We start from the raw sequence: 26,670 nt of genomic DNA, 5'->3' as shown, positions 1-26,670 counted from the left end.
GTGTGTGTGTGTGTGTGTGTGTGTGTGTGTGTGTGTGTGTGTGTGTGTGTGTGTACGGCTGCGTCTGTGCGTATGTGCAAGTGTGTATGGACCTCCACAATGAGCATGAGTAATAAAAGGGACTTCACAAGCAAGCATTGGTTTGTTGTGTGTGCATGCGTGCGTGTGTGTGTGTATTCTCTGAGGCATGTTTGGTTCATTCATAACACAGACCTTAATTACAGCCATTTGTTACATTTATCAAGGTTTCATCAACATAAACACACAGAAAAATATATAGAGAAAAAACAATGAGTGGAAAAAAATATTTGTCTCCCATCCTGACAGATGTTCACTGCTGTGAAGCAATGATTGTACTTCTTTTTTAATCATTTAGTTGCTGAACTTGTCTTCTTTGACTTTTATTTTGGAGTGTCAATTTTTTTTTTTTTCAAAATCCATGAAGTGGAGTTAAAAATCATTTCAAGTGGAGGGAGACAAAAAAAATAAAACTTTTGTTTTTAACAGAACTCGCTGTGTGTGGTTTGTTGTTGGAAGCAAGGCTCTCTGTTGGCCCCTGTGGTTGGAAAGCAGGTGAGGTCAAAAGGAGGTGAGGTCAAAAGGAGGTGAGATCGAAAGGAGGTGAGGTCAGGCAAGTTGCTTCTGCTTGCTTTTTGCATCCTGCTGAGCAAAGAGCTTCTGCTTTTGTTGTTTTTGCAGTTTTTTTTCATTAAAATGTCTGAATGTTTGGTTTGATGCAGTTCTGTCCGAACGAATGGCTATTATCAAATCACTTCAGCAAACAAAGGATTTAAATGTTATTAGTGGGTGATAACTTCATAACGAAAGCATATCATTATAAATCATTAATATGAAAACAAGCCTTGTTTTAACTAGTTTACCAGGGTCCATTTTGATTAACAGTGGCTGTTTTCATGTGAGTTTCATTTTTTTGCCATGAGGGAACTCTCTGCTTGTCCTCTTTTCAATAGCAAGCATCTGTGCCTCCTCATCCTCAACTTCAACACAGCTCCACATGTTATGACAACATGTTAACAGTATTCTGTTTGTTTAAATCCGTCTAGAGAGGATGATGTTATTTAGTCTGGGCAGGAAAAAACGATAAAGTTTTACACTATTGCAATTTGTGTGAAAAAACATGAATAAACATTTCTGTACAATATTTTCGACAACATTTTAAATCAGGTTGTGTAACCCTCCCGGAAAAAATAAGAACATGTGAAATAAATGTATTATACAGTATATTTTAAAATGTATACAAAGTAAAGACACTTTAGGTTTCCTTTGCCTTGCTTATACAGGTACTCTTAATGTGTTGCTTGATAAGTTCATAAGACTGGTATACAATACTGGTGTATTCATCGCATATGTAGGATTTGAAAAGATCACACCAATCTTTACTAATATGATGACCTTACTTCCTGCTTTGCTCCAGTCCTACTTACTACTTATAGGAGCGTTTTTTAAGGGAAGGACAGTCTCAAAGAATGGATTGTTATGTTGGGTCCCATTTGTTGCTGTTTGTAAAGCCCCTTGACTTACAAAAAGCAAAGTAATGCGTTACGTTATGCCCCTTTAAGTCATTGCAATTGAAGTGGCTTTACTGTACTGGATCAACTGTAGTTTTTAATTAAGAGTGGCAAGTTAAGGTAGACAGTTTTTCCCTTAAGTTAAACATACATTTCAAAACTTTTGTCTCGCTATGATGAGGATGATTACACCTAGCATCACAAGTCTTCTCCTCCCCGGAGGAGGCAGATCTGGATTCATTATACTGCAGCTCATTAGGCCACTCAAGAAATTCATATTTACAGCTACACAAAAACTAAAAAAAATAAATCAAAGCAAGAGTTTTGGAATAACATCAACACATTGAGTAATATGTTGCAAGTTATCTAAAGTAGAAGAGATATTTTGTTACTCTTTGTAAAAATGTCATGGCTCAAAACTCAAAATACAGAGTTGTTTACTTGTATCTACTTGTGTCAAGGTTTCTCTGTGATATGGGTATTTTTAAGCAAGTGTTTCTCAGGTAACTGGATGTAAATATAAACCTTCAGTCAAAGGCGTTTTGGAAAAACAACATTAATTCCTCCAGTAAAATCACTTTGAAAATCAAAATGCAAATCTTGCAAATCAAATAGTTTTCATGATCTAAAGAGCGTCTGCACCTCTGTAGAGGGAAACAAAAAAAGGTAGAATAATGGCAGCAGGAATTGCTTACTGTTGCACTGTGGTTTCTGTCAGTATGCAGAAAGAGTAAGAGCCTAATTGTTTGCCTAGACACTGACATATGTATATTTTTTTCACCCCAACAGTTTTTGAGATTCAGGTTTCTTTTGAAGAATGACCTATTAATGAACCATCACGTCTAACCATAGAGTGCAACAAAACAAGCTGACACATTTTAAAGCGCAGCAAGCTTCAGATTTAAGAGTGCCTAAGAAATTATTTAACCACTTAAGGTCGAAGTGGGGAGCAACAGCAGCATGGCAAAACTGCATCACCTGTGTTTGCTTCTTTTGTTGGCAGGCCGAGTACCAGGTCAGTCCGAATACAATCATCTTAGTCACCCAAAGTTCGATCTCTGTTAAGCTTGTCTTTTTATTAATTTCTTTGAGTGTTTATTTCACAAGTTTGGTATGAGATTTGGAATTAAATAACATGTATTTTCAAACATAACTGGCTATTTGCATGATAAAGAGTATTGAATTAGTGCAAAAAGCATGCTTCTGCTCCGCCTTGAGTGAATGGAAGTAGCCTGGTAGGGAGACGCAATCTGTTTTTGAACCATAGTTTTTGTTTGTTCATCTTCTTTTTCATCTCCACTCCAATTGTGGGCGTCTGAGTGTTTTGCTTATCTTATCTGCAGCATTTCATCATCACACTTAATAATCACTTCATCACACTTAGCTAGACAGCGGTCGCCACAATCAGACAGACACTCCCAGGCTGTTCAAATCTTTCGTACACCAGAGTGTCTGCATTAGTCTTTGTTTGAAAAAGTTTTAAAAAACAGAATTTGTTTTGAGGGGAAGTTCCTTACATTGGTGGCAATTCAATAATTGTCTGGTGCGTTATAAAATTGTCCCAGAGTTTTCTGTCTGATCGTCTTTGTCCCAGCTGTCACCCAGGCATACTAAACACACATTTAAATATTTGTAGATGACCCGCGTGTCTGCTCTACACTTTTTAAAAGTTCCTTGTATGACATGTTATATTAATGGCTCTGTCTTTAGCCCTGACAGCAACCCCAGAGGGACTGAGGGTTAGACAGTATCCTCCCTCTGTCAGTGTGATGCGGGGGGAAACGGCAACCCTATCCTGTCATTTCAAAGTTGAATCCCTCAAGTATGGGGTTCAGTGGTTCAAAATGAAGTCAGAAAAGCAGCTCATCCCAAAGTCATCCAGGCAGTTTGTTGTGGAGAAGAATCAGACTTCTTCCCTGGTAATCACTGAGGTAGCACTGGAGGATTCTGGGTGGTATTACTGTGAGGTCAACGTTCTGCAGAAAGACCCAGAGTGGGGCAACGGGACCGAGCTGCTCATCTTGGGTGAGAAACTAAATTGCTAGTTTCAAAAATTCATTAAAGTTGGCATGCAGGTGTTTTTGTCTCATGTGTATATTCTGTGCACCAGAGCTACAGTGTTTAGTTTGAGGCAGCTCGATACAAGCGCCGGGGTGGACCGTGCTCACCATACCAGTGACGGTCAAGCTCAACATAAAAATTCAAGCCATGTGAAATTCCCTCAGAGTTCCTCTTTTTGCCTGAGTAGTTTCATGACACATCTAGAAATAATCACCCAGGCACCGTAAGCAGTGCCTTGTATCGATTTTGCGCAGGGAATTGAAACTCACCAGAAAACAAGGTAGGGGGGGATGGCCAAATTATTATGTGGAAATCCTTCATGTGGGAGAAAAGCATCCCTTTGATGTTCTCTGGATGCAATGTTGCCTCCATTAAACAACAGTTTTATTCTTGTTTAATAGTTTTATTCCAGATGTCCTCCATTTCATACCATTTTAAAATTAATTTTACAGTAATGGCTTTTTAATTTGTTGTAGGTAACATCCTTTTAAGATTTGCTTACAATGGTTATTGTAGATATTTGAAGTAGTAGTAGGATTTATCATGTAGTCCAAGTTTTAATTTTTTTTACCATTTTACATCCTTTTCTTTATGCCTCACAAAGCTTCACAAATGCATACCCTTTAATTAATGTTCCTATACTTTTTATCAACATATTTCCTCTAAATTTGTCCATGTTTTTAAATAAATGGTTGCATTATGAGTATGACTAAAGCCACTACATTTGCTCATTTTGCATGTACTGTATGTTCTATTTTAACTTGCTGCATATTATTGTTTACTGCTGCAATGACCTAATTTTACAGTTGGAATGATTTTACTTTGTTTATTACCCTTTTTCCTCTGCTACTGTAGCACCACCTTCTGCTCCTAAGATTTACCTCCAGATTCCCCCGGACCCACAGACTGGTCAGTGGGCTCTCTTCTGTCTCACTTGGGGATACCACCCCAGCGAGCTCACCCTCACCTGGACCTACCAGAGCGCAGCAGCCAATATTGATCACCTGTCAGTCACCAATTGCACGCTTCCTGCGATAAACCCTCATGGCAACCTTTCAGAACACCCTGCTGACGGAGCCCAATTGTCCTCAGATTGGTTGGTGGACTCCATGCCTGCGAGCCCCCCAAAGTGTTTCCAGGTGAAGGACAGCAACAGCCACGAAGTGTTTCTCTTCAGTGTGTTTTTCCTCCCACATAGGGAGTCCTTGGAAACAGGGATCACCTTCACTTGTGGGGTGCAGGACCACCCTGCCATGACCACCGCTCTGACTGCCTCCTTCACTTGGGGTAAATAAAAAATATTAATAGAATACAGAAAATTTCCTTAGAAGAATTAGTTGTGAAGTGCATTTTTTTGACCACTTTAAATTCCCATGTGTTTTCTTCCATTGTTATCCTAAATGTTCAGCAATATCGGACTTTATTGTAGTATATTATGCCCATCAGTTTTAAATATTTTACTTTGTTTTAGAGAAAACATAACACTAAAAAAGCTGACGGAAAGGAAAAAAATGAATATTTTGATAATTCTGTGTGGGTTTATCACTAAAGGTGACTCCCTTAACATTACATATGTCCATTTGATCCATTGTTAATATTATATGTGTATTTTGTTGTAAACAGGCTTGTACCTTTGACTTTTTATCAGATAAGGAAGTTATTTTCTAATGCAGTTGCTCAACGCTTGTACTGATAGAGATTTAGATGCCTATCCTATCCTTGGAAATACTCCAATTGCAATTCACCTATCCTTGTAGAAAAGGAAAAGGACTTTTAATTCTGGAAACCTGGATGCCCAAAACACTTCTTTCCACTTGGCTAATCTATAGGCAACTTCCTTCCCAATATCACAGTCTGTACTGACAAAGAGTTCAGGGACGAGAGGGCCTCACACACCACGAGTTGCTTGTTCAGAGTTTCCTCTACTTGACTGTATATGTGGCTCAGACGTCGATCATTCCAAGGCAACAGATTGCCTGCTATACTGCATACTTGAACAAATCAATGATTTTACCAATCAATGGTTAAACATCTCTCCTCCCAGTGAGGAGGCAAATGTCCACCAACCAAAGCCAGTTCCACCTTTCTGTTGTGATCAATAACATGATAAGTCAGTGCTAATCAGTGATGCTTTTCTACTTTTTTTTTGCTCTACTTTCCAGATGCCTACCCAAACGAGCTGATTGCACACTTGAACATTGTCAAGATGTGTTTCCTCTCTGCAATGACCGTGGTCTTTTTATTGGAAGGTAAATGTGAGCAAACATCCGAGCAAGAACCACAGGAAGTTGTTAAAAAAAACAATGTTGTTTTTATTTACGTGATCTTGCTCTGAACTCAACAGCAATCAAACATTTCTGCATGCAGGGAGAATGATGTCTGCCATGTGAGTTAAATTTTTCCTTCTGCCTTTGGCAAACACACGAACACACACACACATGCACGTATGTTTTTTTTTCTCATTGCCTTATTCCTGTACGGTAACCTATCACGCATTGTTAGGAAAAAGTCAATATACCAGTCAAATAACCAATTATTGTCTTCCAGGAAATAAAAAATGAAATGGGTGTTCAGTGCGATTCATCTCAGCAGACCAACCATTGACAAACAACATCACACAAATCGAGTCCAGAGTCATCATTGCAAAATGGGAATTAACTATATAATATAATATAATCCTCTCTCCCTTCTTATATTTGAAAGTTTCCCCTTATTTTCAATCCTCTTGCTGTACATTTGTCTTGGCTATCACATATTGTATATCCTCTGAACATTGATGCAATGCTGATTTCTCGCTGTATATCAAAGCTGTTTATCTCTCTAACTCTTTATTGCCACAGCGTGCTGACTAGAGTGTTTTTGGATCTGCTCATTGTGCCAGTGGCTGGATTTTTGCACATCTTAGTCATTCACTTGGGTCGGTGTGTCAGAATGAATGTTTCATGCATGATCCACCTGTCATCCAGATACAGTGATCAACCTCCGCACAGGCCTAATCCTCAAAAAACAGGATTACAATCGATGCCAGCTCTTGCTTGTGTGATAGCATTGTTAACGTGTGCAGTGTGTGGGATGAGATCTTGATTCACGTTTTCATTTTAAATTTAGGCCTGCCCACACTAACAGAATCACAAAATACTGCAAATAATATTGACCTTTAGAAATAGAGAAAGAGTGGAAACATTTCATCACAAGGAAGGATTGTGGAAAAGGTTCTCTGTACCTTCTTTGGTATGTGTAGTCTATTTCCCTGTATGTTGTCATTTTGCTTAAATAAAGAAAATTGATCCCCCAAAAAAGATATAGAAATGTAGATGATACATCTACAGTTTAAAAAGACTAGTGGTGTTGAAAACAGGCTTTATTCTTCTCAATAAACTTGCTGTTGCTTACAATCAAAACTGTAATTTTACTGCATATATATCAAAAAGGTATACATTGTACACATGACTGATAGGGTGAGCTACACTTGTGTGATACATTAGATGTTTACATGCATGTACATGTTCACATTTGTCACTTACCCTTAAATAACAACAATATAACAATATAAACATTTGTTATTATAATTGTTATTATTATTATTACAACATGATTTCTTAACGGAAATAGGGTATCTGTAATTTGCCTTTATGATGTTACTTTCATTCTTCCTCTCTCTATACGCTCACATAAGAACCACCTATTATCTGACTGCTGTCTTTACACAAGAATCAGAGTCACACATTATGCAAAATATACACGTTTAAATGATTTACGTATGGAAATAGTATCTCTGTGTTTTGTTTTACATAATTACAAGCCCTGTCATGCAGCTCTTCGATGTATCTGACGTTTATTCAATAATTCATACATACATGCTACTTCAGTATCACATATGATTTAAATATGGCCATGTAATTGAATCATAGTATGAATATAAAACCGTGTAAACTTAAATCTGGATGAAAAAGCCATGTGAGGCAAAATACAAAATACAAAAATGTCAAACAAAAAAGCTGTAAGCTGTGTATTAGCTGCATAAATGTGTCTGTAAGGGTGTACAAGGCCCTGTCACTTTCGACAAGCATCTTTAAGATCTCGACATTTACCACATCACCACCACATGAGTGTGTTGTTACAACAGATGACATATCCTGCTCATGGTCAAAGTTGTTAGGAAACCAACCCTCTGTTAGCGCATAGAGGTGATATCCACAGCTGTTGCTACGATATTCATTTTGATGGTGCAGTACTCCAAAACACTGGCTACATGAATGGAGATCTTATGAAATCCTGCTCTTAACTGAGAAATGTCTTTCATTTTATAGCAATTCAATGTAGCCTGTCTTTCTGCCATTCTCATCACACTGCATACATACAACTGTGATCTGCTCAGAATGACTGAAGGATTCCTCTCTTGTCTTGTAAAAAGTTCATCACAGAGTCAAACACTGTATGTAGTATGCCAAGTCATTTGCTCACGTGTAAAAATAAAAACAAACATGCCATTAATTTCCTGCTTCCAGAAATTTAGGAAGGCAGCTGCTCACAACTTCCTTTCAGTCAGCTTAGATAGCATTGATCTCCTCTTGTTTGTGTTCCTTATCTTTTGCAGTCTTGCTAATCCTACCCATCGAGGCCCAGAGCATGTGACAGGACATGCACCTGTTTAGGCGACTCTTAACCCCTTCCATCACCCTACCCACAGTCTTTCTTACAGCAGAAGAAGAGAAGTAGAAAATAAGAGGGTCGAGACAAGCATTAAAGGTGCTGCACAGCAGGGCTTTGTCTCTCCAGTCGGGACTTTTCCATGTAATAAATCCGACAATGTGCGACATGTTATAGGGGCCAAAACATAAAGCAAACACCAGCAGTGTTCCTAAAGCCATGCCAATGGCACGGAGGCGACGCCGACGGTCAATGTGCTGCAGCTTTGACAGAATTCTGATGAAGTTGATGTAGCAGAAACTGCTTATCAGGAAAGGGATGCAGAAAAGTACCACACAGAGCTCCAGACGCACAGGCAGGAGGACCTTTAGCTGAGCCTTTGTGAAATTTGCATAACACACCTCTGTCTTTTTGTCACCGATGACAGAGTTAGCTGTGAAGTTGTGGCTTGAGGTGGTATTCGGAGAGTCCTCGGTGCCGATAAAGGGCACAATGAACACAATGCTCAGGTGGATGAAGCAGAAAATCCAGAAGAAGATGCTTGCGGCGACAGCATACAAGGGTCGCCGCTTCAGGGTGTGCTGGATGGGAAAAGCGACGCCCAGGTAGCGCTCTACACTGACCGCAGTGAGGAAGAAGGTGCTGTTGTAGATGGTCATGTAAAAGATGAAGCCGGACAGCGAGCACAGGGCGTAGGGCATGTCCCAGCGCATGTTGTTTATCACTTCCTGCATCTTGAAAGGCAGGAAGAGGAGGAAGAGAAGGTCAGAGATGGTCAGGTTGAGGAGCAGGATATCAATCGGGGTGGGTTTCTGCCTCACTTTCTTGCAGAAGGTATAGAAGGCGAGGACGTTGGCTGGGAAGCCCAGCACAAAGGTAATGATGTAGACAGACAAACAGAGTCCAGTATGGCACTCCTGCATGGTGGCCTCGGTGTAAGTCAATCAGTCAGTTAGGGATCAAGATGTGTCACATTGTGTCCTTGACTTCAGGGGGAACGAATATACTGTGACACAAGGAGGTTTGTTCTGTCAGACAGTCAGAACAGCAAGAGACGAAGGCTTCTTATTGGGTCAGTGGCCTGGAACAAACCCAGCAAGACAGTGTGGTTTTCCTGTCCTAACCGATAAACCAACGCTCATTGTTTCCTCGAGGGCTTCGAGCTCTGCTGATAAGAAAGAATGGAAAGAGATTACCACACTGCACAGCACACTTTTTTTACATTAACTGTCAATTTGACACCTGCTTTAAGAGAGTACTGCTTTTACAGTATGTGCATATTTAGCCCATAAGCAGAAAGACCAGAACAAGGAGACAGAGATCAACTTTAAATCCTTTTTCCTATATTCCCTTTTAATTATTTTCTACATCCCTACTTTAGAGTTTATTGTAGATAATGAATGATCTCTTAATGAGGAGCCAGTGTTTTGGTCAGGCACACGGGATGGTACACAAACCGTAATGCTGTGTTATTGCTTCCTCTGTGTCGTAAATACAGTACAATGATGCTTTTATCATTATTTTCCAGCCCCAGTTTTCAGTACATGCACAAATAATGGACATGTTGTTAAAATGATGACCCTCTTAATGTAATGACTTAACTACACTGGGGAAATAAGTGTCTCAAAGCTTTAGCTGGCACAGCTTTACAACACACTTTTGTCATCAAAAGAATATCCGTATCTAATTCCGGCGTTGTATCATAAAGGAAATTAAAAACAAATATATTGGATATGTTAGAAATATGTTGAATAAAAGCTGAAGGGAAATTTAGAGCATATAAAGAACAATTCCCTTAATTGTCAAGAAAATAACATTTAAGGAACTTGTGATATTAAGAAAAGTTAGTTTCTTACCCTTTCTGTTATGAGTATACAGTGTGTGACAGAAGCTTGACTTTTATAGTCCATGGTCAACGGAGGGAAAAGTTTTTTGTTTTTTTAAATGTGAAGAAACAAAAGAAGTGCCACTGACTTAAGCAATTGAAGACGTCCTCCTTGTCTGCGGTGGCGGTTAGTAAGTTGACACATTTTCCCACCACACAAGCTTCCTATTTCAACACTTTTGAAAAGAAACATGTCTAAAAGAGGAGTAACTATGGCTTACCTTATTCCACTGCGTGTATCTTGGCACAGCAGCATGCGGTGATTGCTCAACTGTTTTATTTGATCTGCTCTATTCACCAGCCTCCAGCTCCTACCTGCTGTCGACCAACACGTCCCCTATTTACATGATAATCTACACATCCAGCGCAGATAATGGAAATTATTATTAGGGAGATGCTGCTGCTATTTATCTCCCATGCTTGCCAAACATGGTCTCTCTGGTAACAACTGGCCTTTTTGCCATATGAGTGGTGCAAACAGTCTCTGCAAGCCTGTCTGATCATAGGTTATTAAATCATATTTAGTAATCCATAGCCCAGTGCTTCTACATGGACGCCTCTTCATTTTAAAAAGGACAGAAAAGGCATTTGAGACAAAAGCGATGACCTGCTGGCAGAGCAGATCCTCCCTTCACAACATATGGTGAGGGCAGCATAGCCAGCTATGTGGTTAGCCAAACAAAGGACAATTGTTTGCACAGCCATATACTGCACACAATAATATAAAAAAAATTACTTGTGGTTTATTCAGAGACTGATGAGACTTCTATTTGTGACATCACTCTATACGAAGCAGAAAAACACCCAGGGGTGTTGGAGATTAGTGGCCTTTTTGTATTTATCTCCTGTTATCACAACAGCAGGGTCAAGTTTCTATCAAACAGGTGAAACGGGTGGAGGCCCAGGTAGTCATGGTTCATTTCACAAAGTGAGAGAAACTTGCTTTTGAAGTAATAATGAGTCAGAGGTGTAAAAAAAAAAAAAAAGAGTTCTTTTGATGTTGGTTAATGTATGTAAATCCCTCTGAGGCACATTCACTAGAGCTTATTCCTTAAACATTTGATTCCCATGTGCGAGTTTTGGATATTTTGTTCCAGTCTGACATCAGTCCTCATGGTATTTGCCCCTTTTACATTGTCAGTCACTTCCTGCCCCTGTTCTTGATCTTTTTCAAAAACATTATTTCAACTTCTTACATCCCTTTGCATCCTAGGCGAAAGCCCAAAGAAGTAAACGTTTGAGGTTCAGGCACTGTGTGCTCGTGTCTGAAATCATCCCATTTGTATTCCGCACATACAGTTAAACAGTCACATTGTATTATGCAAGCTGGTGTGTTCCACCGTATGACCTGGTTTTACAGAGTGACATCACAGGCTTTCTAAGATGTTGTTTGAGCTCAAACTTCCCTGTAACACTTATTGATATTTCATCAGTGCAGGCGAACCTTCTCTGCAATTAACCAAAGACAATTCATCCACCTGGCAAGACACGGTGAAGCAAATCAAAAGAGAAATGTAGACAGGGTCCCATTTTGCACATTCACATTCCATATTTTGCCTATTTGTTATCTTCTAAAATGATATGAGAGGCAGAATATCATTTTGCACACTCAATTAAAGTTGTCTCTACTGCCAAAGGGAATTTTTATATGATACATAGAGCTGAATATGTAATTTTAAGCACGCAAGGTTAAATCATTAAACATTTCCTCATTCAGTTACCGTAATAGCGTTAACTGCTAGAATTATTTTCAGTGTAATTAGGGAGAGGTTGAGCCGGTTCCAGGATGTTATAAATACTTGGGTTCCCCCACCCTTAAACCCAAACCAAATTTTGATTTTTCATATTGTTCATTGAAAATATAATTGTTCAGCTGTATTTTCTTTTACAGTTTCTTCCCAAAATGAATGTCTCAATGCAGTTTCAAATCAAACTAGAAAAAGAATTGGTGGGGTAATACTGACTACATTTTCTTTGCAAAGTAGCCAAATGTTTATTCATTCAAAACATGTTTTGATGTTTAATTTGGAGGACTAATAGTGATGCATACTGTAGGCTACATTTTTAGCAGATATAACATTTGCAGTAGCAGTTGTAGGAGCAATAGTGGGGCCCTGTGGAAAAAAACATTCATTAATATTTCCAGGTGTGTTGTATGTGCTTATAAATGCAAAAAAATAAACAGGTGTTGCAAGTGCGTGTGTGTGTGTGTGTGTGTGTGTGTGTGTGTGTCTGTCAGGGGGCGGGGACTTTCCGAGCAAACAGGCTGAGTGGTGTGAAAACAGTTTGTGAATAAGAGCACAACCCTGAAGTGATTTTCAGAGTATGGGAAAATAGGAATAATGTCTGACAAAGCTGATGCAACAGGATGATATTTGTGAAAGTGCACACAAAATAGTACAAGGACATGGCTCAGATGCACCGTGTTGAGGTACAAAGAAAATGTGGCAACTGAAGCAGCAGGATTTGAATCAAAGCATACATTATAAAAGCGAGGAGTAGAAAGATTTTTAGGTGCAGCAATGTATCAGGTTTCAAATATTAGAAACAAAATGCAAATTCAGGTTCCTGTGAGAAACATCTATAAAAGATTTTTCCTTCTTACATTTTACATTGTTTTCTAAAAGTGTATTGCCCTCACCGATTTCTTTTCCCCCATCCCCAAGTATCCCAGAGGTTGAATAGAGAGGGTGGACAATAAGGCTTAATGGAGCTGCTAACTATGAACTAATTACATTAGTGAGTATTTTAAAGGAGTGTTTTAGTGTCTCATTGTGTCTCTGAATATTCATGGAGGAATTAAATGTGGCCGACACGCATTTTATTAATTAATAACAGACTTATAGAAATAATGTAAATTTATAAATTTTATAAATTTATATATATAGAAATTATATTATTATAATATAATATAATTGAAAAATATAAGTACCACTGCTTCCACCTTAATAATAGCCACCAAACTGTTGCATGATGATATTACCCAGAAATTGAACTGGCCGTCGCTGCGTCCCTTTACTCTGTGCTCACTGGGAAAGGCCGCTTTGAAGTTCAATTGACATGGCTGTTATGAACAAAGTGTCAGTTTGCTTACGTTGTTAAGCAGCACAAACATGGACAGCGTACACTGCTCTGGCTGTCGTCAACAGCCTTTTGAAGAGCAGGTATGAGGAGGTCGGAGACAATCGAGTGGTAGAATAAGTGGATGTGATTGTATGCTTCCCCTCTTTGATTTCCTGTAAATTGGGTAAACACAAACACACTTATGAGAAAGAGGAAGGAACTAAATACACAACTAACAACTTATGTAACTCCACCTCTGCTGCTGTAATAAAGAAATATGTGATCTGTAAGTAAGTGGGTCATATTCAGATCCTTTATTTAAACGACCCATGGCATGAAAATGTCACTTCATGATGTTTTTTTTAAACATTAATATGATGTAAACCGAGCCCTGGGTATCCTGCACTGCCTTTGAGACAATGAAAGTTCAAATGGGCCGATCTGGAATCTTGCTCCTTATGAGGTCACAAGGGGCAGGGTTGACTCCATTTTCCTGCCCAAAGAATTTGGCCCATCCATTAGATAGAGACATCATGGCTTTTAATGAGGTTATGTTTTCGGTTTGGTTTGTTCAATTGGGTTTTGTTTGTTAGACTGTTTGTCTATCAGATGGACAACAGAAAAACTAATGGCCCGATTTTCAAGAAACTTGGCAGAAGGGTGTAGCATGGATCAGGGAAGAAACCATTACATTCGCGCACATATCTTAATCACACAAAAAAAAACTCATTTACTCACCGGTATGTCAACATCCCAAGATAGAACATATGTGTTGCTTTTTTATGTGATGTCGAAATTATTTCCGACTGGGAAAATTCACATTAACATTGTGTGATGGGGCAGAAGTAACGGGATCGGCTAGACAGAGATGGCAGCTTAAGGTATAGCTCCTGGCCCTAATTTGTCAAATAATTTGACATAGTTCCAACTCCAATATTTTATCACTTTGTGCTCGTTAGAGTTACTTGAAGAAAAATGGCAAACAAGAACAAAGTCCGACGCTGTGACACAGATGCCATTGCAGAGGCATTGCTGCACAGAAAAGCTACCTTGAGCCACATTATCCTCAGATTCAACAAATGGCTACCGACAATGACAACAAGCTAACTGCTATCCATGCTCAGCTAGCATCTCTGACTGCAAGCCTTGTCTCTATCTTCTTCTTCTTCCTGCTTCTGGCGAGAGTAGTCGTGTTTTTCCTCCTCTCCCCTCTTATCTTAGCTTGGCTCCTATTCTAGTTGTCTACCTTATTGTGTGGAACTTTTTCTCCTTTCTCTTTGTTCCCTGTCTGCTGTTTTCCTGGAAAATTCAACATGGAATTGATTAACTGGTCACTCAGTGCTATTGACAAGATTTTCTCACTCAAGCATGCTTCACCAGGTGGGCCGATCTGCCCCAGTGGGACATTCCCTGCAGGCTACTCTCGTGATTCCTGGGCGAATTGGCAAGCGGTCTGCCTGGACGCTCTCACTGTAGAAGACGTTATTAAGATAATTGGAGTACTGTTGGTGGGACTCCTGATCGTCGGACTTGGGGTCTCCCTGAGCAATTGGAAAATTGGTGTGACAGCCGCCAGCAAATTTACCCACAAGCGGTCTGGGGAACTGAAAGAGTCCTTACATGGAGTGATTGAGAGGATTAAGGTTTTACATCTGAGGGCTGACCAGACCAGTAAACTGTCTAGTAACATCTCAGACCAGTCTGGGGAAGCGCAGAGGGCGCTTCATAAACTTGGATGCACGAATGATGCTGAGGACAAGTGGAATTGATTGACATACATTGATTTGGTCAAATTTTGCAGAATCAACCTAAATTGGATTGAAATTGTGATCTATGCCATTGCCCCATCCTTCACTCGATGAGGGGGTAAACGACCTGCAGCTGGACTATCTACTCCTGTGCATTGGCTTATCTCCTCAAGGACAAGGCCGAGTTAACTGAACTTTCTAACAACTTGGACAGTCTTACGCTTCATATTACACACACACACACACACACACACACACACACCTCTCACTCCACACCATACATGCCCTCCCCTATCTAGCTAACGTGCAAGCAGCCTGTTGCAGTGCTCCGTCTCTGTCTTCTTACTACCGGTGCTACTGTGACACAGAGTTTTCCTTCGGGGATCAGTAAAGTATTTCTGATTCTGATTCTGATCAGAGCTGATGGAAGGGGGGTAAGACTAGAAGGGGCTAATGCTATCCAGTATCTCTCACACTCACTCACTGTCTGTCTAAGTGGTTCCCGAATCTAGCAGATTTCAGATAGAGATTATGAGAGCCCACCAAATTTACAGTGATAGCCCAAAGAAGAACACCACTACTAACTGCACGTTGATTTTCAATGTCCTCTGCTACACAACCAGGCACGTGATCCTACATAGAGCAAGACAGCGCTATTACTTTCAAGTTGCTAAACCTAGTCACCTTGGGATTAAGATTCAGTGATTATTTGGCAGACGCTCCAGCTATTAATTCTTCAGATTGTAATATTAGAACTAACCCTGTTGAAATAAATAAATCCTTTCCAACATTTTATTCCAATCTTCATGAATCTGAGGTTACGTTGGATTTATCCCACTGTGATAGCTGGCTAAATCAGCTTGACTTGCCTCAGTTATCAGCAGAGGAATCAACTAGCTTGAACAAAATAATTTCTATTGGGCAATTAAGAATGGCAGTACAGAATATGCAAAAAGGAAAGTCACCAGGCTTTGATGGGATTCCCCCCTGATTTTTTTTGAGAAAAGCTGGGCCCTTTCCTTCTTGTCATGGTTAACTTCTCTATTGAAAAGGATGAATTCTCAAGGGATGTTAACACAACCTTGATTTCCTTACTCCTAAAAAAAGGATAAGGAACCTATTAGTGCTCTAGCTATTGGCCTCCGAGCCTGCTTAACACTGACATAAAAATCTTTGCACAACTCCTAGCTTGTCGTTTGGAGCCCCATATGTAAAAATTAGTGAACCTTGACCAAAGAGGATTCATAAAAACGAGACTAGCCGCAGATAATGTTAGACACCTTCTTCACATTGTTGATTCGGAGGAGGACAGTAAGACCCCAATGTCGCTTCTTTCTCTTGATGCAATGAAAGCCTTTGACCGACTTGAGTGGCCATTTTTGTGATCAGTCTTAGAGGTTATGGGCTTTGGTAAAACTTTCATTGGTATGATCAAAGCTTTGTATTCTAATCCCTAAGCCTGAGTCTTAACTGGACGCACATCTTACTCTAGGTTGCCCCTAGAGCCATGCAATCTTTGTCTTTTTAGAGACACTGGCCCAAGCCAGTCGCCTATCGATTAAGGTGTCACGATATGCATTTGTAGTACACAGCATTATCTCTCATTATTTGCAAACTATGTTTTTGTCTTTTTAGAGAACCCCTCTCAGTCTCTCCCTCACCTATCATTATGCGAGGAGTCTGGAAGCTTATCAAGCTTTAAAATGAAATGGTCAAAATCTGCACTACTTCATTTAAATGGTTCTGGCCGCAACTCAACCATCCCAATTGTTAAGCAGTTTAAATATTTAGGCATTGAGGTCTTTTCCTGCTTAAACCAGATCATTAAACATAACTATTCTGTTGCTCTGAACAGTGTTTTGAAAGATATGGAAAATGGATGGGTTCCAATGTTGATTCAAGCTCATATCTCAGTGGTTAAAATGAATGTTTTACCCAAGGTCAATTTTGTGAGTTCTATGCTACCTCTCTCCCCTCCTGCTGGCTATTGGAGTAAATTACAATCAGCAGGATCCAAATTTATTTGGAAAGGCAAGTAGCCGCGACTTAAGATATCTACTTTACAGAGGAGGAGAGAAGATAGTGGCCTTTCAGTTCCCAACTTTAAACTTTAAATTATTTATTTGTTGCCATACCTTAGAGCGTGCTATGACAGAGCCTTGGTCACTCCATGACGTTCTCTTTGCCAGTATTTCAAACAAACAGTGCCAGCTAAGCTTTGGCCCCATTATCTCTCATCTTATCAAAACTTGGAGATTGGCTGAAACATACTGCCATATATGGCTTGTAACTGGCACACTTTTCCCCTTTATTCAATAATACAGTACTACTTATTGGTGGGAGGCTGATAACAGCTCCTCACTGGGAACAAAGGGGAGGTAACTGTCTAAAAGACGTTTTCGATGAGGTTGGCTTGTTACCTTTTTCTGACTTACAAAATGCATTCAGTCTGCCACGTTCGTCTTTTTTCTTTTACCTGCAGTTAAAGTTGACACTCAAAGCACAAGCTGTCCCTTGGCAGAGGCCTTTGCCTATCCATCCTATTCAGAAGTTACTTACTGTGCAGCCTAAAGCAAAAAAACTGTGGTATGGTATCAAGGCTTTATCGGTTTGTGGTGATATCTGACTGCGTTGGCCTTCCTACTGTGAGGATCCAGGCACGTGATTGCCTCGCTCACGATTGGCATAATGTATGGTCTAACATTCCAGAAGTAGCTCTTAATCCAGATCATCAGCAGATTCACTACAATTTCATACATAGGACATATCTCATCCCCATGAAAATGCACCACATGAAAATAATTAACAGTCCTTTATGCACTTACTGCCCAATTAAAGCTCAAGGTAATTATCTTCATATGTTCTGGGAGTGTTCTCCTGTTGGTCACTTCTGGAACAATAGTGCATCCAAAATGTCCACCTTGATTAATGTTACTGTGCTTGTTACTGTCAATGTTTGGATTATGACTGACTTGTCAGCCTTTCAGCTTTCCAATGCTCAAAAACATGCTGTGTTTGCTGGGCTTACAGCCACCTCATGACTTATCTGTTCGTTCGTGGATCCTTTCTTTTCACGTACGTGTCACGTACATGGAACTTTCGACAGCTCATGTGGGTGTGGCCCGGGGAAGACTTCGGAGACTTGGCACAGCATTGCTTAATCCTTGAAGGCAATGCTGTAGCCTTTTCTTTTGTTTATGTGTATGACTGGTCCCTTGTCTTGTGTCTGTCTGTGTGTGTATCTGTTTGTGTCTGTCTGTTTCTAGATGTGCTGTTTTGTCTCCTTCCTTCCCGTTTTTCCTCTCTGTGATTTTGTGCCCTGGGACGCGTTCCTATGCCCCACTGTGTTGTTTACTGTTTGTGAATGTTATGTTTACCTTTTATTTCTGAACATAAAAATTAAAATTTGATCACAAAAAAAAAAACCTTGTGAGATGGGGCATCACCACAGAGGAAAGCCAAACACTATGCATCTAAACCTACTGCCTTCTCAAAGATGACACTGACCTGGATTCAAATTGGCAAATCATCCCTTTCCACCACTGGTGATACAGAATATCTAACTTGTTGTCCTACCATTGCATTCCATTAATCTGAGGTCTATTGGGCTGCATTAATTACGGTATGTTTATAACATGGATGGGCATTTGATGAAATTTTCTTATTCGATTGTCGGGTGAATTAACTTTGACTATCTAAGATTGACTGCACTACTGCACTTAGTGCAACCTGCACAATTGGTTTATTTACATTTAGCATTCATTTTAACACATTGTTTAAGTAGTTGCGCATTTTGAATATATGTATATATATAATATATATCCATCATGAATATATTCAAATGTTTATTTTATTCCTATTATTGTTGTCTCATGTATATTGTATGTATGTATATGTTTCCTAGTATTTCATTTATAGTTATATTCTGTGCTATGTGACTGATTATGCTGCTGTAACACTGTAATTTCCCATTTTTCTTAGGATCAATAAATATCTATCTATCTATCAATTAATCATTAATATTTTCTATATCAAAATTCAATTTTTATTTAACTTTTTTGCAAATTAAAATGTAATAAAAATACAAAAACAGGCTAAACTTGAAGATCTATGCGCTGCGGTGCTATAAAGTAGGACCTGCAGCTGAGAGCTGGCATTTTTAAACGGAGACCCTCATGTGTTCCAAAATAATAAATAGTATTAGTAAAAAAGAATCATGTCATGTTAAACAATAATTTATCCAAAAACACAATAACACGATCTGGCAAGTTTTGTTAAATGTAACTCAAAACTATCCAAGACATGGAGTTGAGAAAGAGCATGAGAAAGATAAGCCTAACTAACAATAATAAGCTAGGATACTTCCCAAATTAGGCTACTTAACAAAGCCCCATACAAAATTATTACTAACTCACGTACAACTTCTGCACCAGTCTACTGTTTTTTGTTTTGAAAGATAAGCATGTTCAAATGATCTAGGGTCAAACGCAACCGCAACCTGGTGACCGTCAGTCCAGCTGCCAAAAACACCCCCTCTGAGGGGACAGACGTTGCCGGGATATGGACAGGTACCGCCGCGCTAACTTGGCCAGTGTTTGCACTCCCCTCGTCCTCGACAGACAACGCAGTCTGGTCTCCTCCAGGCTGTAGGATAGCCGCCCTACCGGTCTCCACCGCCGCTCCTCCGTGCTAACGTCGACTTCATGCTAGGTTGAGACTGAAAGCAGGAAGCACCGCCACTGACATAAACCAGGGTTAACGCACTTTGTTCAAGTGTTACATAATTTAATGTGGCTGTGTTGTACTTATACACGGCATCAAGTTTTTGCAGTGAACTAAGTTGCTTTTTTAAATCAAAACGGTCCCACGCCACCCTTCGCTGTGATCACTTCATGATTACTTTTGAAATCAGAACCAAAACTTGCAGGTAACTGAGTATGACTTCAAATGTTGCCCCCAGCTGGCAAAATGTTTGATTGCTGCCACACAGTGAAATTAATTTCATTGCTTCGAGACTTACACTACGCAAAACAACCTGCAATAGCTAGTTTAAATCGATAACAAATTATCGTGATCGACGAAATTCTTAACAATCAATTATCGATGGTTCAATAAATCATCATCAACCCTAGTTGTTAGCACTCAACTGTTATAAGTCACACTTTTTCATTTAGTTGAACACTGTTGAAACAGAAAGGCTTGCTTGCTCAAACAGCTAATTTGTCCAATTTCACAGTTTATCTGAGCAGCGTATTGCAGTGACAGACTCAAATGCTTCTTATCAGCAAATTTGTTTTGGTCCACATCAGAAAAGACAAACCATTATCTCACAAAAGGACTGTGCACACAGCCACAACAGGCCAGATGCAAAATATATAGAATGATTTCCACAGAAATCTGCTTCTTCTGAGACCTCATTGCATGTTAAATAAAAAGTTAATTGTGTTACATCAAGTAGATATCTCAACAATGAAGAGATTGTGGTTCTGTGCTTCACGGACTTGAGCATCCCAGAAGCCTCCTCACTAATCCCTCTTTTAATACCCAGAGCATGAACCTATAAGCTTCCTTATTTTGTGAGAAGAAAAAAATAACAATACAACTCTCCCATCCTGACAGAAGAGTTCAGTGGCTGCTAAGCTACCATATTGCTATTTGAAGAGTGACTTTGCTTCCGATATAGCTGGACTCATTTTGTTCCCAGTGACACATTCATGAATTAAAGCTTGCTATGTTGAAAAGATAATTTTGCACATTTGGCTGGCAACCTTATCAAGTCTGACCTGAGTCCAAAGAACAACCGTTAGGACGGAAATCTGTGAGGAAAAAAAGACGACAGTGTAAAAGCCATTGAGGCAAAAATAGATTTCCAGCGCCTGGCTGCCCGCCCACACCAGCTAATCAGTTTTATAATGATCACATCAATTCCTTTAACAGAAAAATACCGAAGGGAAACTATTGTGAAGTCTCATGTCAAAGTGCAGTGTCCTCTCTCATTGCCAACTTGAGCAATTAATTTTTCAGCCAACAGCATTTGGTCATACTCTGTATAGGATTGGTGTAAGTCTTGTAAACATGGAAAACAAGATTAGTTTTCCATGTAACTTTGCTTAAGCTTATAATCAATGTACAGCTTTTTCAAACTTCCCACTACTGGGACCAAGGCCAAGTCACACACCTGTACAATGAATCCAGGTTGTGGGCGTTTATTGAGTTATCTGGTGTTGCTGGGAACTCACTTAGTGGTTGTAAAAGCAAAGCTGATATTGAGGTTGATGATTGTATGCACGTGTTTTCAATGTGGTCAGAGATCACAGTCGAATACAGTGTTAATGTTTGAGGTTCCGAAGCAATAATGCTCTCGTGCCATTGGCCTTTCATTATGAGCCTGAAAATGATAAATATACACAACAGCTTGTTGATTGTTTATAGGGCTTGTTGAACTGTGCTCTGCGCTGCCCATCTATTGTGTCGCCATTATTTGAAAATTGCCTCCATTATTTGTCTTCTTTTTATTTACAGTACAATGGATCATTGATTACCAATATTTTTTCATTTCTGGCTTTCACAAAAAAACTGTCTCAATTAATCAGCCAGATTCAAGGTTTTGAATAAAGATGCTTTTAGGCAGTTCCGAGCCAATAATGAGAATTTAGCTGCAGAGAGCGATAAATAAACTGAACTGAACTAATGTTGAAAAAGCTGCTGATCCTCAGACCAGGAGCTTGGATCATGGAGATAAAATGTATTGGAAGATCCAAAAGCAGAACACATAAAATGCATCTCATTGTAGGAGCAAAAGACAGTTTAATCAATGGTTTTGACAGTTGACAGTGGATGACTGGCGAGATTAAAGGAGGCCCCAATTGGATCCACGAGAAGGCAGCCTCACACTCATTCTTGGAGGTCGATGAAACTTGAAAGTCACTGCTCTTCTAATTACAGTGTAAAATTGCTCAATAGATGTGCAGAAAACACTTCTTTAATATCTTATCTGGGTAATAAGAAAGAGGGCGGGGAGGCAACTGAGCTTCTGTGGTAAGATGAAATTTTATGATCGCCATGGGGAACATTTGCTAACATTTGAGAGTATTTAGATGAGAGTCATCTCCTAATGACTTCACACCGACTCTCTTCTATAAATGAAGTACCGCCAATGCCAATTATTCCTCATTTCTTACAAGAAATTACAAAAAGGTGATAGGACTGAGAAAAGCTTCATTATAGAGATGAATATCATATATAATTGAGAAATACCTTCCTTGGTGTCTTGTGTTGTAGTTTCTTCACATTAAACAGGTCTATAATGTTAAAAGCAATCAGAATCATCACATTTTGTTTTGTGTATTGGAATGCATGTTTAGAAACACTTAAAATACAATAAAAAAAATAGTCCTGTAGCTTGTGTGTCTTATGATCAAACCAAACCACAATGTGTAGCTTTTTGTTTAACGTATAATGTAATTTGTGTGTTTAGCCTTTTGCTCTATCAAGCTGTACCAATTTGGTATCAATAAAGTCCATCTATCTATCTATCTATCTATCTATCTATCTATCCATCCTTCCATCTACAAGCATTCCTTTTCTTTTGAAACTTTGTTCAGCTTCAAAAGGCTTTAGTATTTTTGACTTTTCTCCACTTCAAGTTGTTGACCACTACTAATATAATGCATGGCAAGGCTTTTAACAAAGTAAAATTACCAACAGTCATACTGGATCACACCACTGCATTCGCCTAAATGGGATTATAAGATATCGTGTGAAATTGTACGCAGACCAATTTGTATGATGTCCTGCGAAATAAGGCGACCACCAACTGGTTGCATGATGCCGGCTACAGAGCTCTGTGTGCTGTTGGCCGTTTGAGCGGGAAGTAGCCGCCGTTGCTAGTTGAGTTCAGTCAACAAAAGGTTACTGGGACCCGGCTACAGAGTGCCGCAAGATGAGTTTAGCCAACAAAAACAACAAAAAGTGAGCGCCATGTGGTAACAATAGTTTAGGCACCCAAACGACTGGTTAACTTTAGAAAAAAAGATTGTGATTTGGATTAAAACACTCCCCTGGTAAGAACAGGTGTTTCCTAGGTAAATGCCTTTTGTTTTCTCTGGGACACAACAAACTTTATGAGCCAGCCATCTGGGTCGGGGTTAAAACAAAGCACCCAGGATACAAGGGGCACAGGGCTAGGGTTAGGGTTAGGGTTCTAAACCCTAAGACCTAGCTAATTTGTTTTATTAGGAACTGTGTGGGTGTGGTTTGATCAGATTTGACTCTGGTTGGTGCACAAAATTGCTCAGCTCTTTTGAACTAAACTCTGCCCAACAGAAATGCACTGACAAAAACATAAATACAGAAATCACGTATGTGAAACAACCAAAACTCTTGTAACTGTCAGCTTTAATTAAGTATATTGATGGCTCCTATCCACATGGAACTGACAATGCACATGCATTACAGTATTTCATCTTTTAAAGAATAGTGCCTAGTAAAAACTCTTTTGGGCCTCTATATATATGCTTTTAAATCTTTGCACCTGCAGAATGTACAGATGATTAAAAAATAATGTCTATTACAGTGCTTTTGATTACTCAGGCTGATATAAGCACTTTTTAGGTCAGCCAAAATGTCATTAGAAAATACTGTTCTTATCAAAAGCTGGAACAATTTTATATAAGTGAACCCTGCCAAACATTTTGTAAATGTCACTGTTAACTCCCACAAAGGCTTTCTTAACACGAGGTCCTATGGCACAGTGGCATTTTGTAGGGAAGAGATATACCAAGGGCCACATATTCCAACATAAGGTCACGCAAAAAATAAGCTGGAACATGTTGGTACTCACAAGGTCTGCAACCAATGTCTGTTTTCATTATCAATTCTTTTTCTCTCAAAATAATCATTTAGTATTAAATGCCAGAAATAATGACAAAAGCCCATCACGAGTTAGCAGAGCTTAAAATGTTGTTTATGTTTATAAATGACTTAGTCTGTAAATAACCTAATTATTATTTTCTAAATTATAATGAAAATTAGCAATGTTTGGTAGGTTTTATGAACGGAAATTATTCTCAAAATTAACCTTTTTAGTTTTCAGATGATCATTTTGGTAGTCACTTTCATCAGTAACTTTCCCCCTTCCACTAAGGCCTAAATTACTATTGTACATTTTCCGAGATGCCATCAACGTCCATTTACCAGCTATCCTCACAATGCCCTTTACGACAACATCGATAATCAACATTGATAATCCCGAGACGACAGGCCCAGGATTAACGTTGTTCAGTTTCCATTTTGCAATCAACTCTAAATCTTCTTGCATTGCTCTCTGGTGGAATTCAGGTTATGCATAATCAGTACTACTTCAAATGAACTGTCTACAGTTGTAGTTGTAGTCACATGGCATTTATAGTATTGTGCATATGGGGGTAATGGCACACAGTTTCAGACACTCTCTCCTAAAGATATACACAGTGTTGCACTCGGCTCATTTCTCATCTCCAAAGAAAAGACGAAGAATTCTATGTCCAAAAAGCAGGCAAACAGGTTCAGAACAGAGGGATCAGACAAATATAAGCTGGGTAATGCTGAAGAGCTTGGCAGTGACACACAAGACAATCTGGGGGAAAGCTGATGGGCAGACAAGGGAATGGGCCACAGGTGAGTTGGGGAAAACAGGTGAGGGTAATGAGCTGATTAGCCAGGCCTGACGAGGCGGTAAGGTCTGAAAGGACAGGAGAGTAAAGCAAAATCAAATGAAAACAAAGTAAGAGTTAAAAAAAGTATAAAGGTTTTCATCTAATTTTAGTTCATAACCCTTTAGCATTTATAAGCATTACTGGTTTTAAACACATTGTAATGTCGATGTGGGCAGACAAAAGGAAACATTTATGGATATATGTTTCTCATAACTAATAATAATAATAATAAAACTCTAACTTTTGTCAAACTTTGTTAAACTGAAGCATTGGTCCCGGTGTCTACACAGTTGAACAAGAATGATTGAATACACAGTAAGACAGCTGTAATCATAGGCTATTTTATATTTGGGATGTCATATTATTATAAACATTTATTCAAATCTTTCAATCATGATGGTGTACTTTAGTGTTCATATAAAATTTCAGGATTAACCCTTACAAATTGTCATAAGTATATTTTCTTATACATTGTTTTTAACCCCTGAAGTTATTTTAGAATATAACTGACTAAGACAAATGCAAATCAGTGTGACTTTGACGTGAATCTGCAATCAGAAATGTTTAATGATAGGGGGTTGTGGTGGCTTAGGCTCTGTCGGTTGTGTTGCTGCTTAAACTTTCAGAAAACCCTGAGGGAAAACGCTATTTTTGTACAACCCCTGTTTAAACAATTCCTTCAATAAATTATTTGAAAAAGAAAATGTTTAATGAGTTGCTTAAACTGAGATAAATCCATTACGGTTAACTAATCTGTCACTTAATCCATTCTTATTTCTCCTGTGGGTGTAAACCAATATATTTAGAATTTAAAAGTAGTTGGCCAAACTGCTAAGCACAAATAAGTAGGGCAAATCATCCATATCAAATAATACACATTCACATATACTAGGGCCACATGTTGTATTTAACGAGGATGCAGGCTTGTACACAAGAGCCTGACCAATGATATTGGTTGATAACAGGTTACTGATGTTTGTAGTGAAAATGCATACTGTACATTGCACAGTGCAGGAACCGGATATGAGCACACCATTACTGTTAAGCAGACTCTATTGGTAATATTTATTGCAGCATTCAAGCTGGCAGAGCAGCGGTGCAGACAGTTATACTCTAGTTTAGCTGTAAAAACCTGCCTTCTGTACACACACACACACACCATATCTGAGTCATGAGTATTTTTGATTGTGTGTGCTGTGCTTTATCATCACAAGAAAGTAGGCCAGTGGAATTCAACAGTCAAGAAGTAACTGAAATCTATCCAGCCAGCGTCATGCAATGTAAGTCAAGTTAAAAGCAGAGTACAGCCTGTGTCCTGCAGGGTGTTTAAAGTTCCACTGACTTATGATAAAAAGGCATATGGTCTATACTGCAGGCGTGGCATGTAGGACAGCAATGCTCATTTTATCAAGCTCCTGCTGCTTTATACAGCTCCATTACTCACCATGACACGTTCAAAAGGAGGCTAAAGGCTGAAGTGATAGGTAAAGCAAACTTCTTTGTTTCTTCTTCATCCCCTCCCATATTTATATGCGCAACTTGCAGTGCACAGAAAAACACACTCAGGGTATTAAAACTCAGCCAAGCTGTTTGTCTTGCAAATGCTGCAGTTTTCCAAGTGGATTTATACACCGATTGCTATCACTTCTGGTTGGTATGTTGGAATATTGTAATTTCTTGTGTACTTTAAGGTGTGTGGGTTGGTTGCATGGCCTGTAGCTATGTTGGTGTGATTCAGAGTCTGAACAAGACTCTGAAACATACAGCAGTGCGTTGCACACGCACGCACTGCACGCATACGGAAGAGGATTATGGCTGCATGTGAAAAAATCTATTGATTAATAAAGTCAGAACTCTGAGAAAAAAGCAGGAAATCTGACTTTTATCTAAAAAAGTCTCCGAATTCATAAAGTTATTGAACTCAAATATACTGAACAAAATTATAAATACACTTTTGTTTTTGCCCCCATTTTTTATGAGCTGAACTTAAAGATTACTTTTTCTATGTACACAAAAGGCTTATTTCTCTGAAATATGTT

General features: G+C 39.1%; 2 protein-coding genes across 3 annotated transcripts; one reads left to right on the top strand and one right to left on the bottom strand.

Moving 5' to 3' along the window:
• The first annotated feature begins 1,549 nt into the window (after nt 1–1,549).
• Nucleotides 1,550–6,928, top strand: LOC117946779. 2 transcript variants are annotated; one of them, XM_034875151.1, is made up of 6 exons: nt 1,550–2,544; nt 3,240–3,554; nt 4,446–4,877; nt 5,753–5,839; nt 5,935–5,976; nt 6,138–6,928. In XM_034875151.1, the coding sequence occupies exons 1-5, from the start codon at nt 2,490–2,492 to the stop codon at nt 5,964–5,966; spliced, it is 921 nt and encodes a 306-aa protein (XP_034731042.1). In that variant the 5' UTR covers nt 1,550–2,489; the 3' UTR covers nt 5,967–5,976; nt 6,138–6,928. The 2 variants fall into 2 exon arrangements, with proteins under 2 accessions (XP_034731042.1, XP_034731043.1); XM_034875152.1 differs by lacking the exon at nt 6,138–6,928 and having other exon boundaries at nt 5,935–5,977.
• Nucleotides 6,929–6,989: 61 nt separating this feature from the next.
• LOC117946778 (free fatty acid receptor 2-like) lies at nt 6,990–9,427 on the bottom strand. The gene is made up of 2 exons (XM_034875150.1): nt 7,759–9,427; nt 6,990–7,669 (listed from the first exon to the last, which is right to left on the bottom strand). Exon 1 carries the CDS (start codon nt 9,161–9,163, stop codon nt 8,141–8,143), a length of 1,023 nt encoding a protein of 340 aa, XP_034731041.1. The 5' UTR covers nt 9,164–9,427; the 3' UTR covers nt 6,990–7,669; nt 7,759–8,140.
• Between the last annotated feature and the right edge of the window lie 17,243 nt (nt 9,428–26,670).

Source organism: Etheostoma cragini, chromosome 6, assembly GCF_013103735.1.
Source record: "Etheostoma cragini isolate CJK2018 chromosome 6, CSU_Ecrag_1.0, whole genome shotgun sequence".
Lineage (NCBI taxonomy): Eukaryota > Metazoa > Chordata > Actinopteri > Perciformes > Percidae > Etheostoma > Etheostoma cragini.
Note: the sequence above shows the minus strand (reverse complement) of the source record. Positions and strands in the feature narration are given on the sequence as shown.

Bases quoted from the DNA above. Each gene is read 5' to 3' on its own strand.
- LOC117946779 (XM_034875151.1), top strand. From the start codon at position 2,490: ATGGCAAAACTGCATCACCTGTGTTTGCTTCTTTTGTTGGCAGGCCGA. The intron at 3,555-4,445 runs GTGAGAAACTAA...CTGCTACTGTAG, and splicing joins GACCGAGCTGCTCATCTTGG to CACCACCTTCTGCTCCTAAG. The intron at 4,878-5,752 runs GTAAATAAAAAA...TCTACTTTCCAG, and splicing joins GACTGCCTCCTTCACTTGGG to ATGCCTACCCAAACGAGCTG.
- LOC117946778 (XM_034875150.1), bottom strand. From the start codon at position 9,163: ATGCAGGAGTGCCATACTGGACTCTGTTTGTCTGTCTACATCATTACC.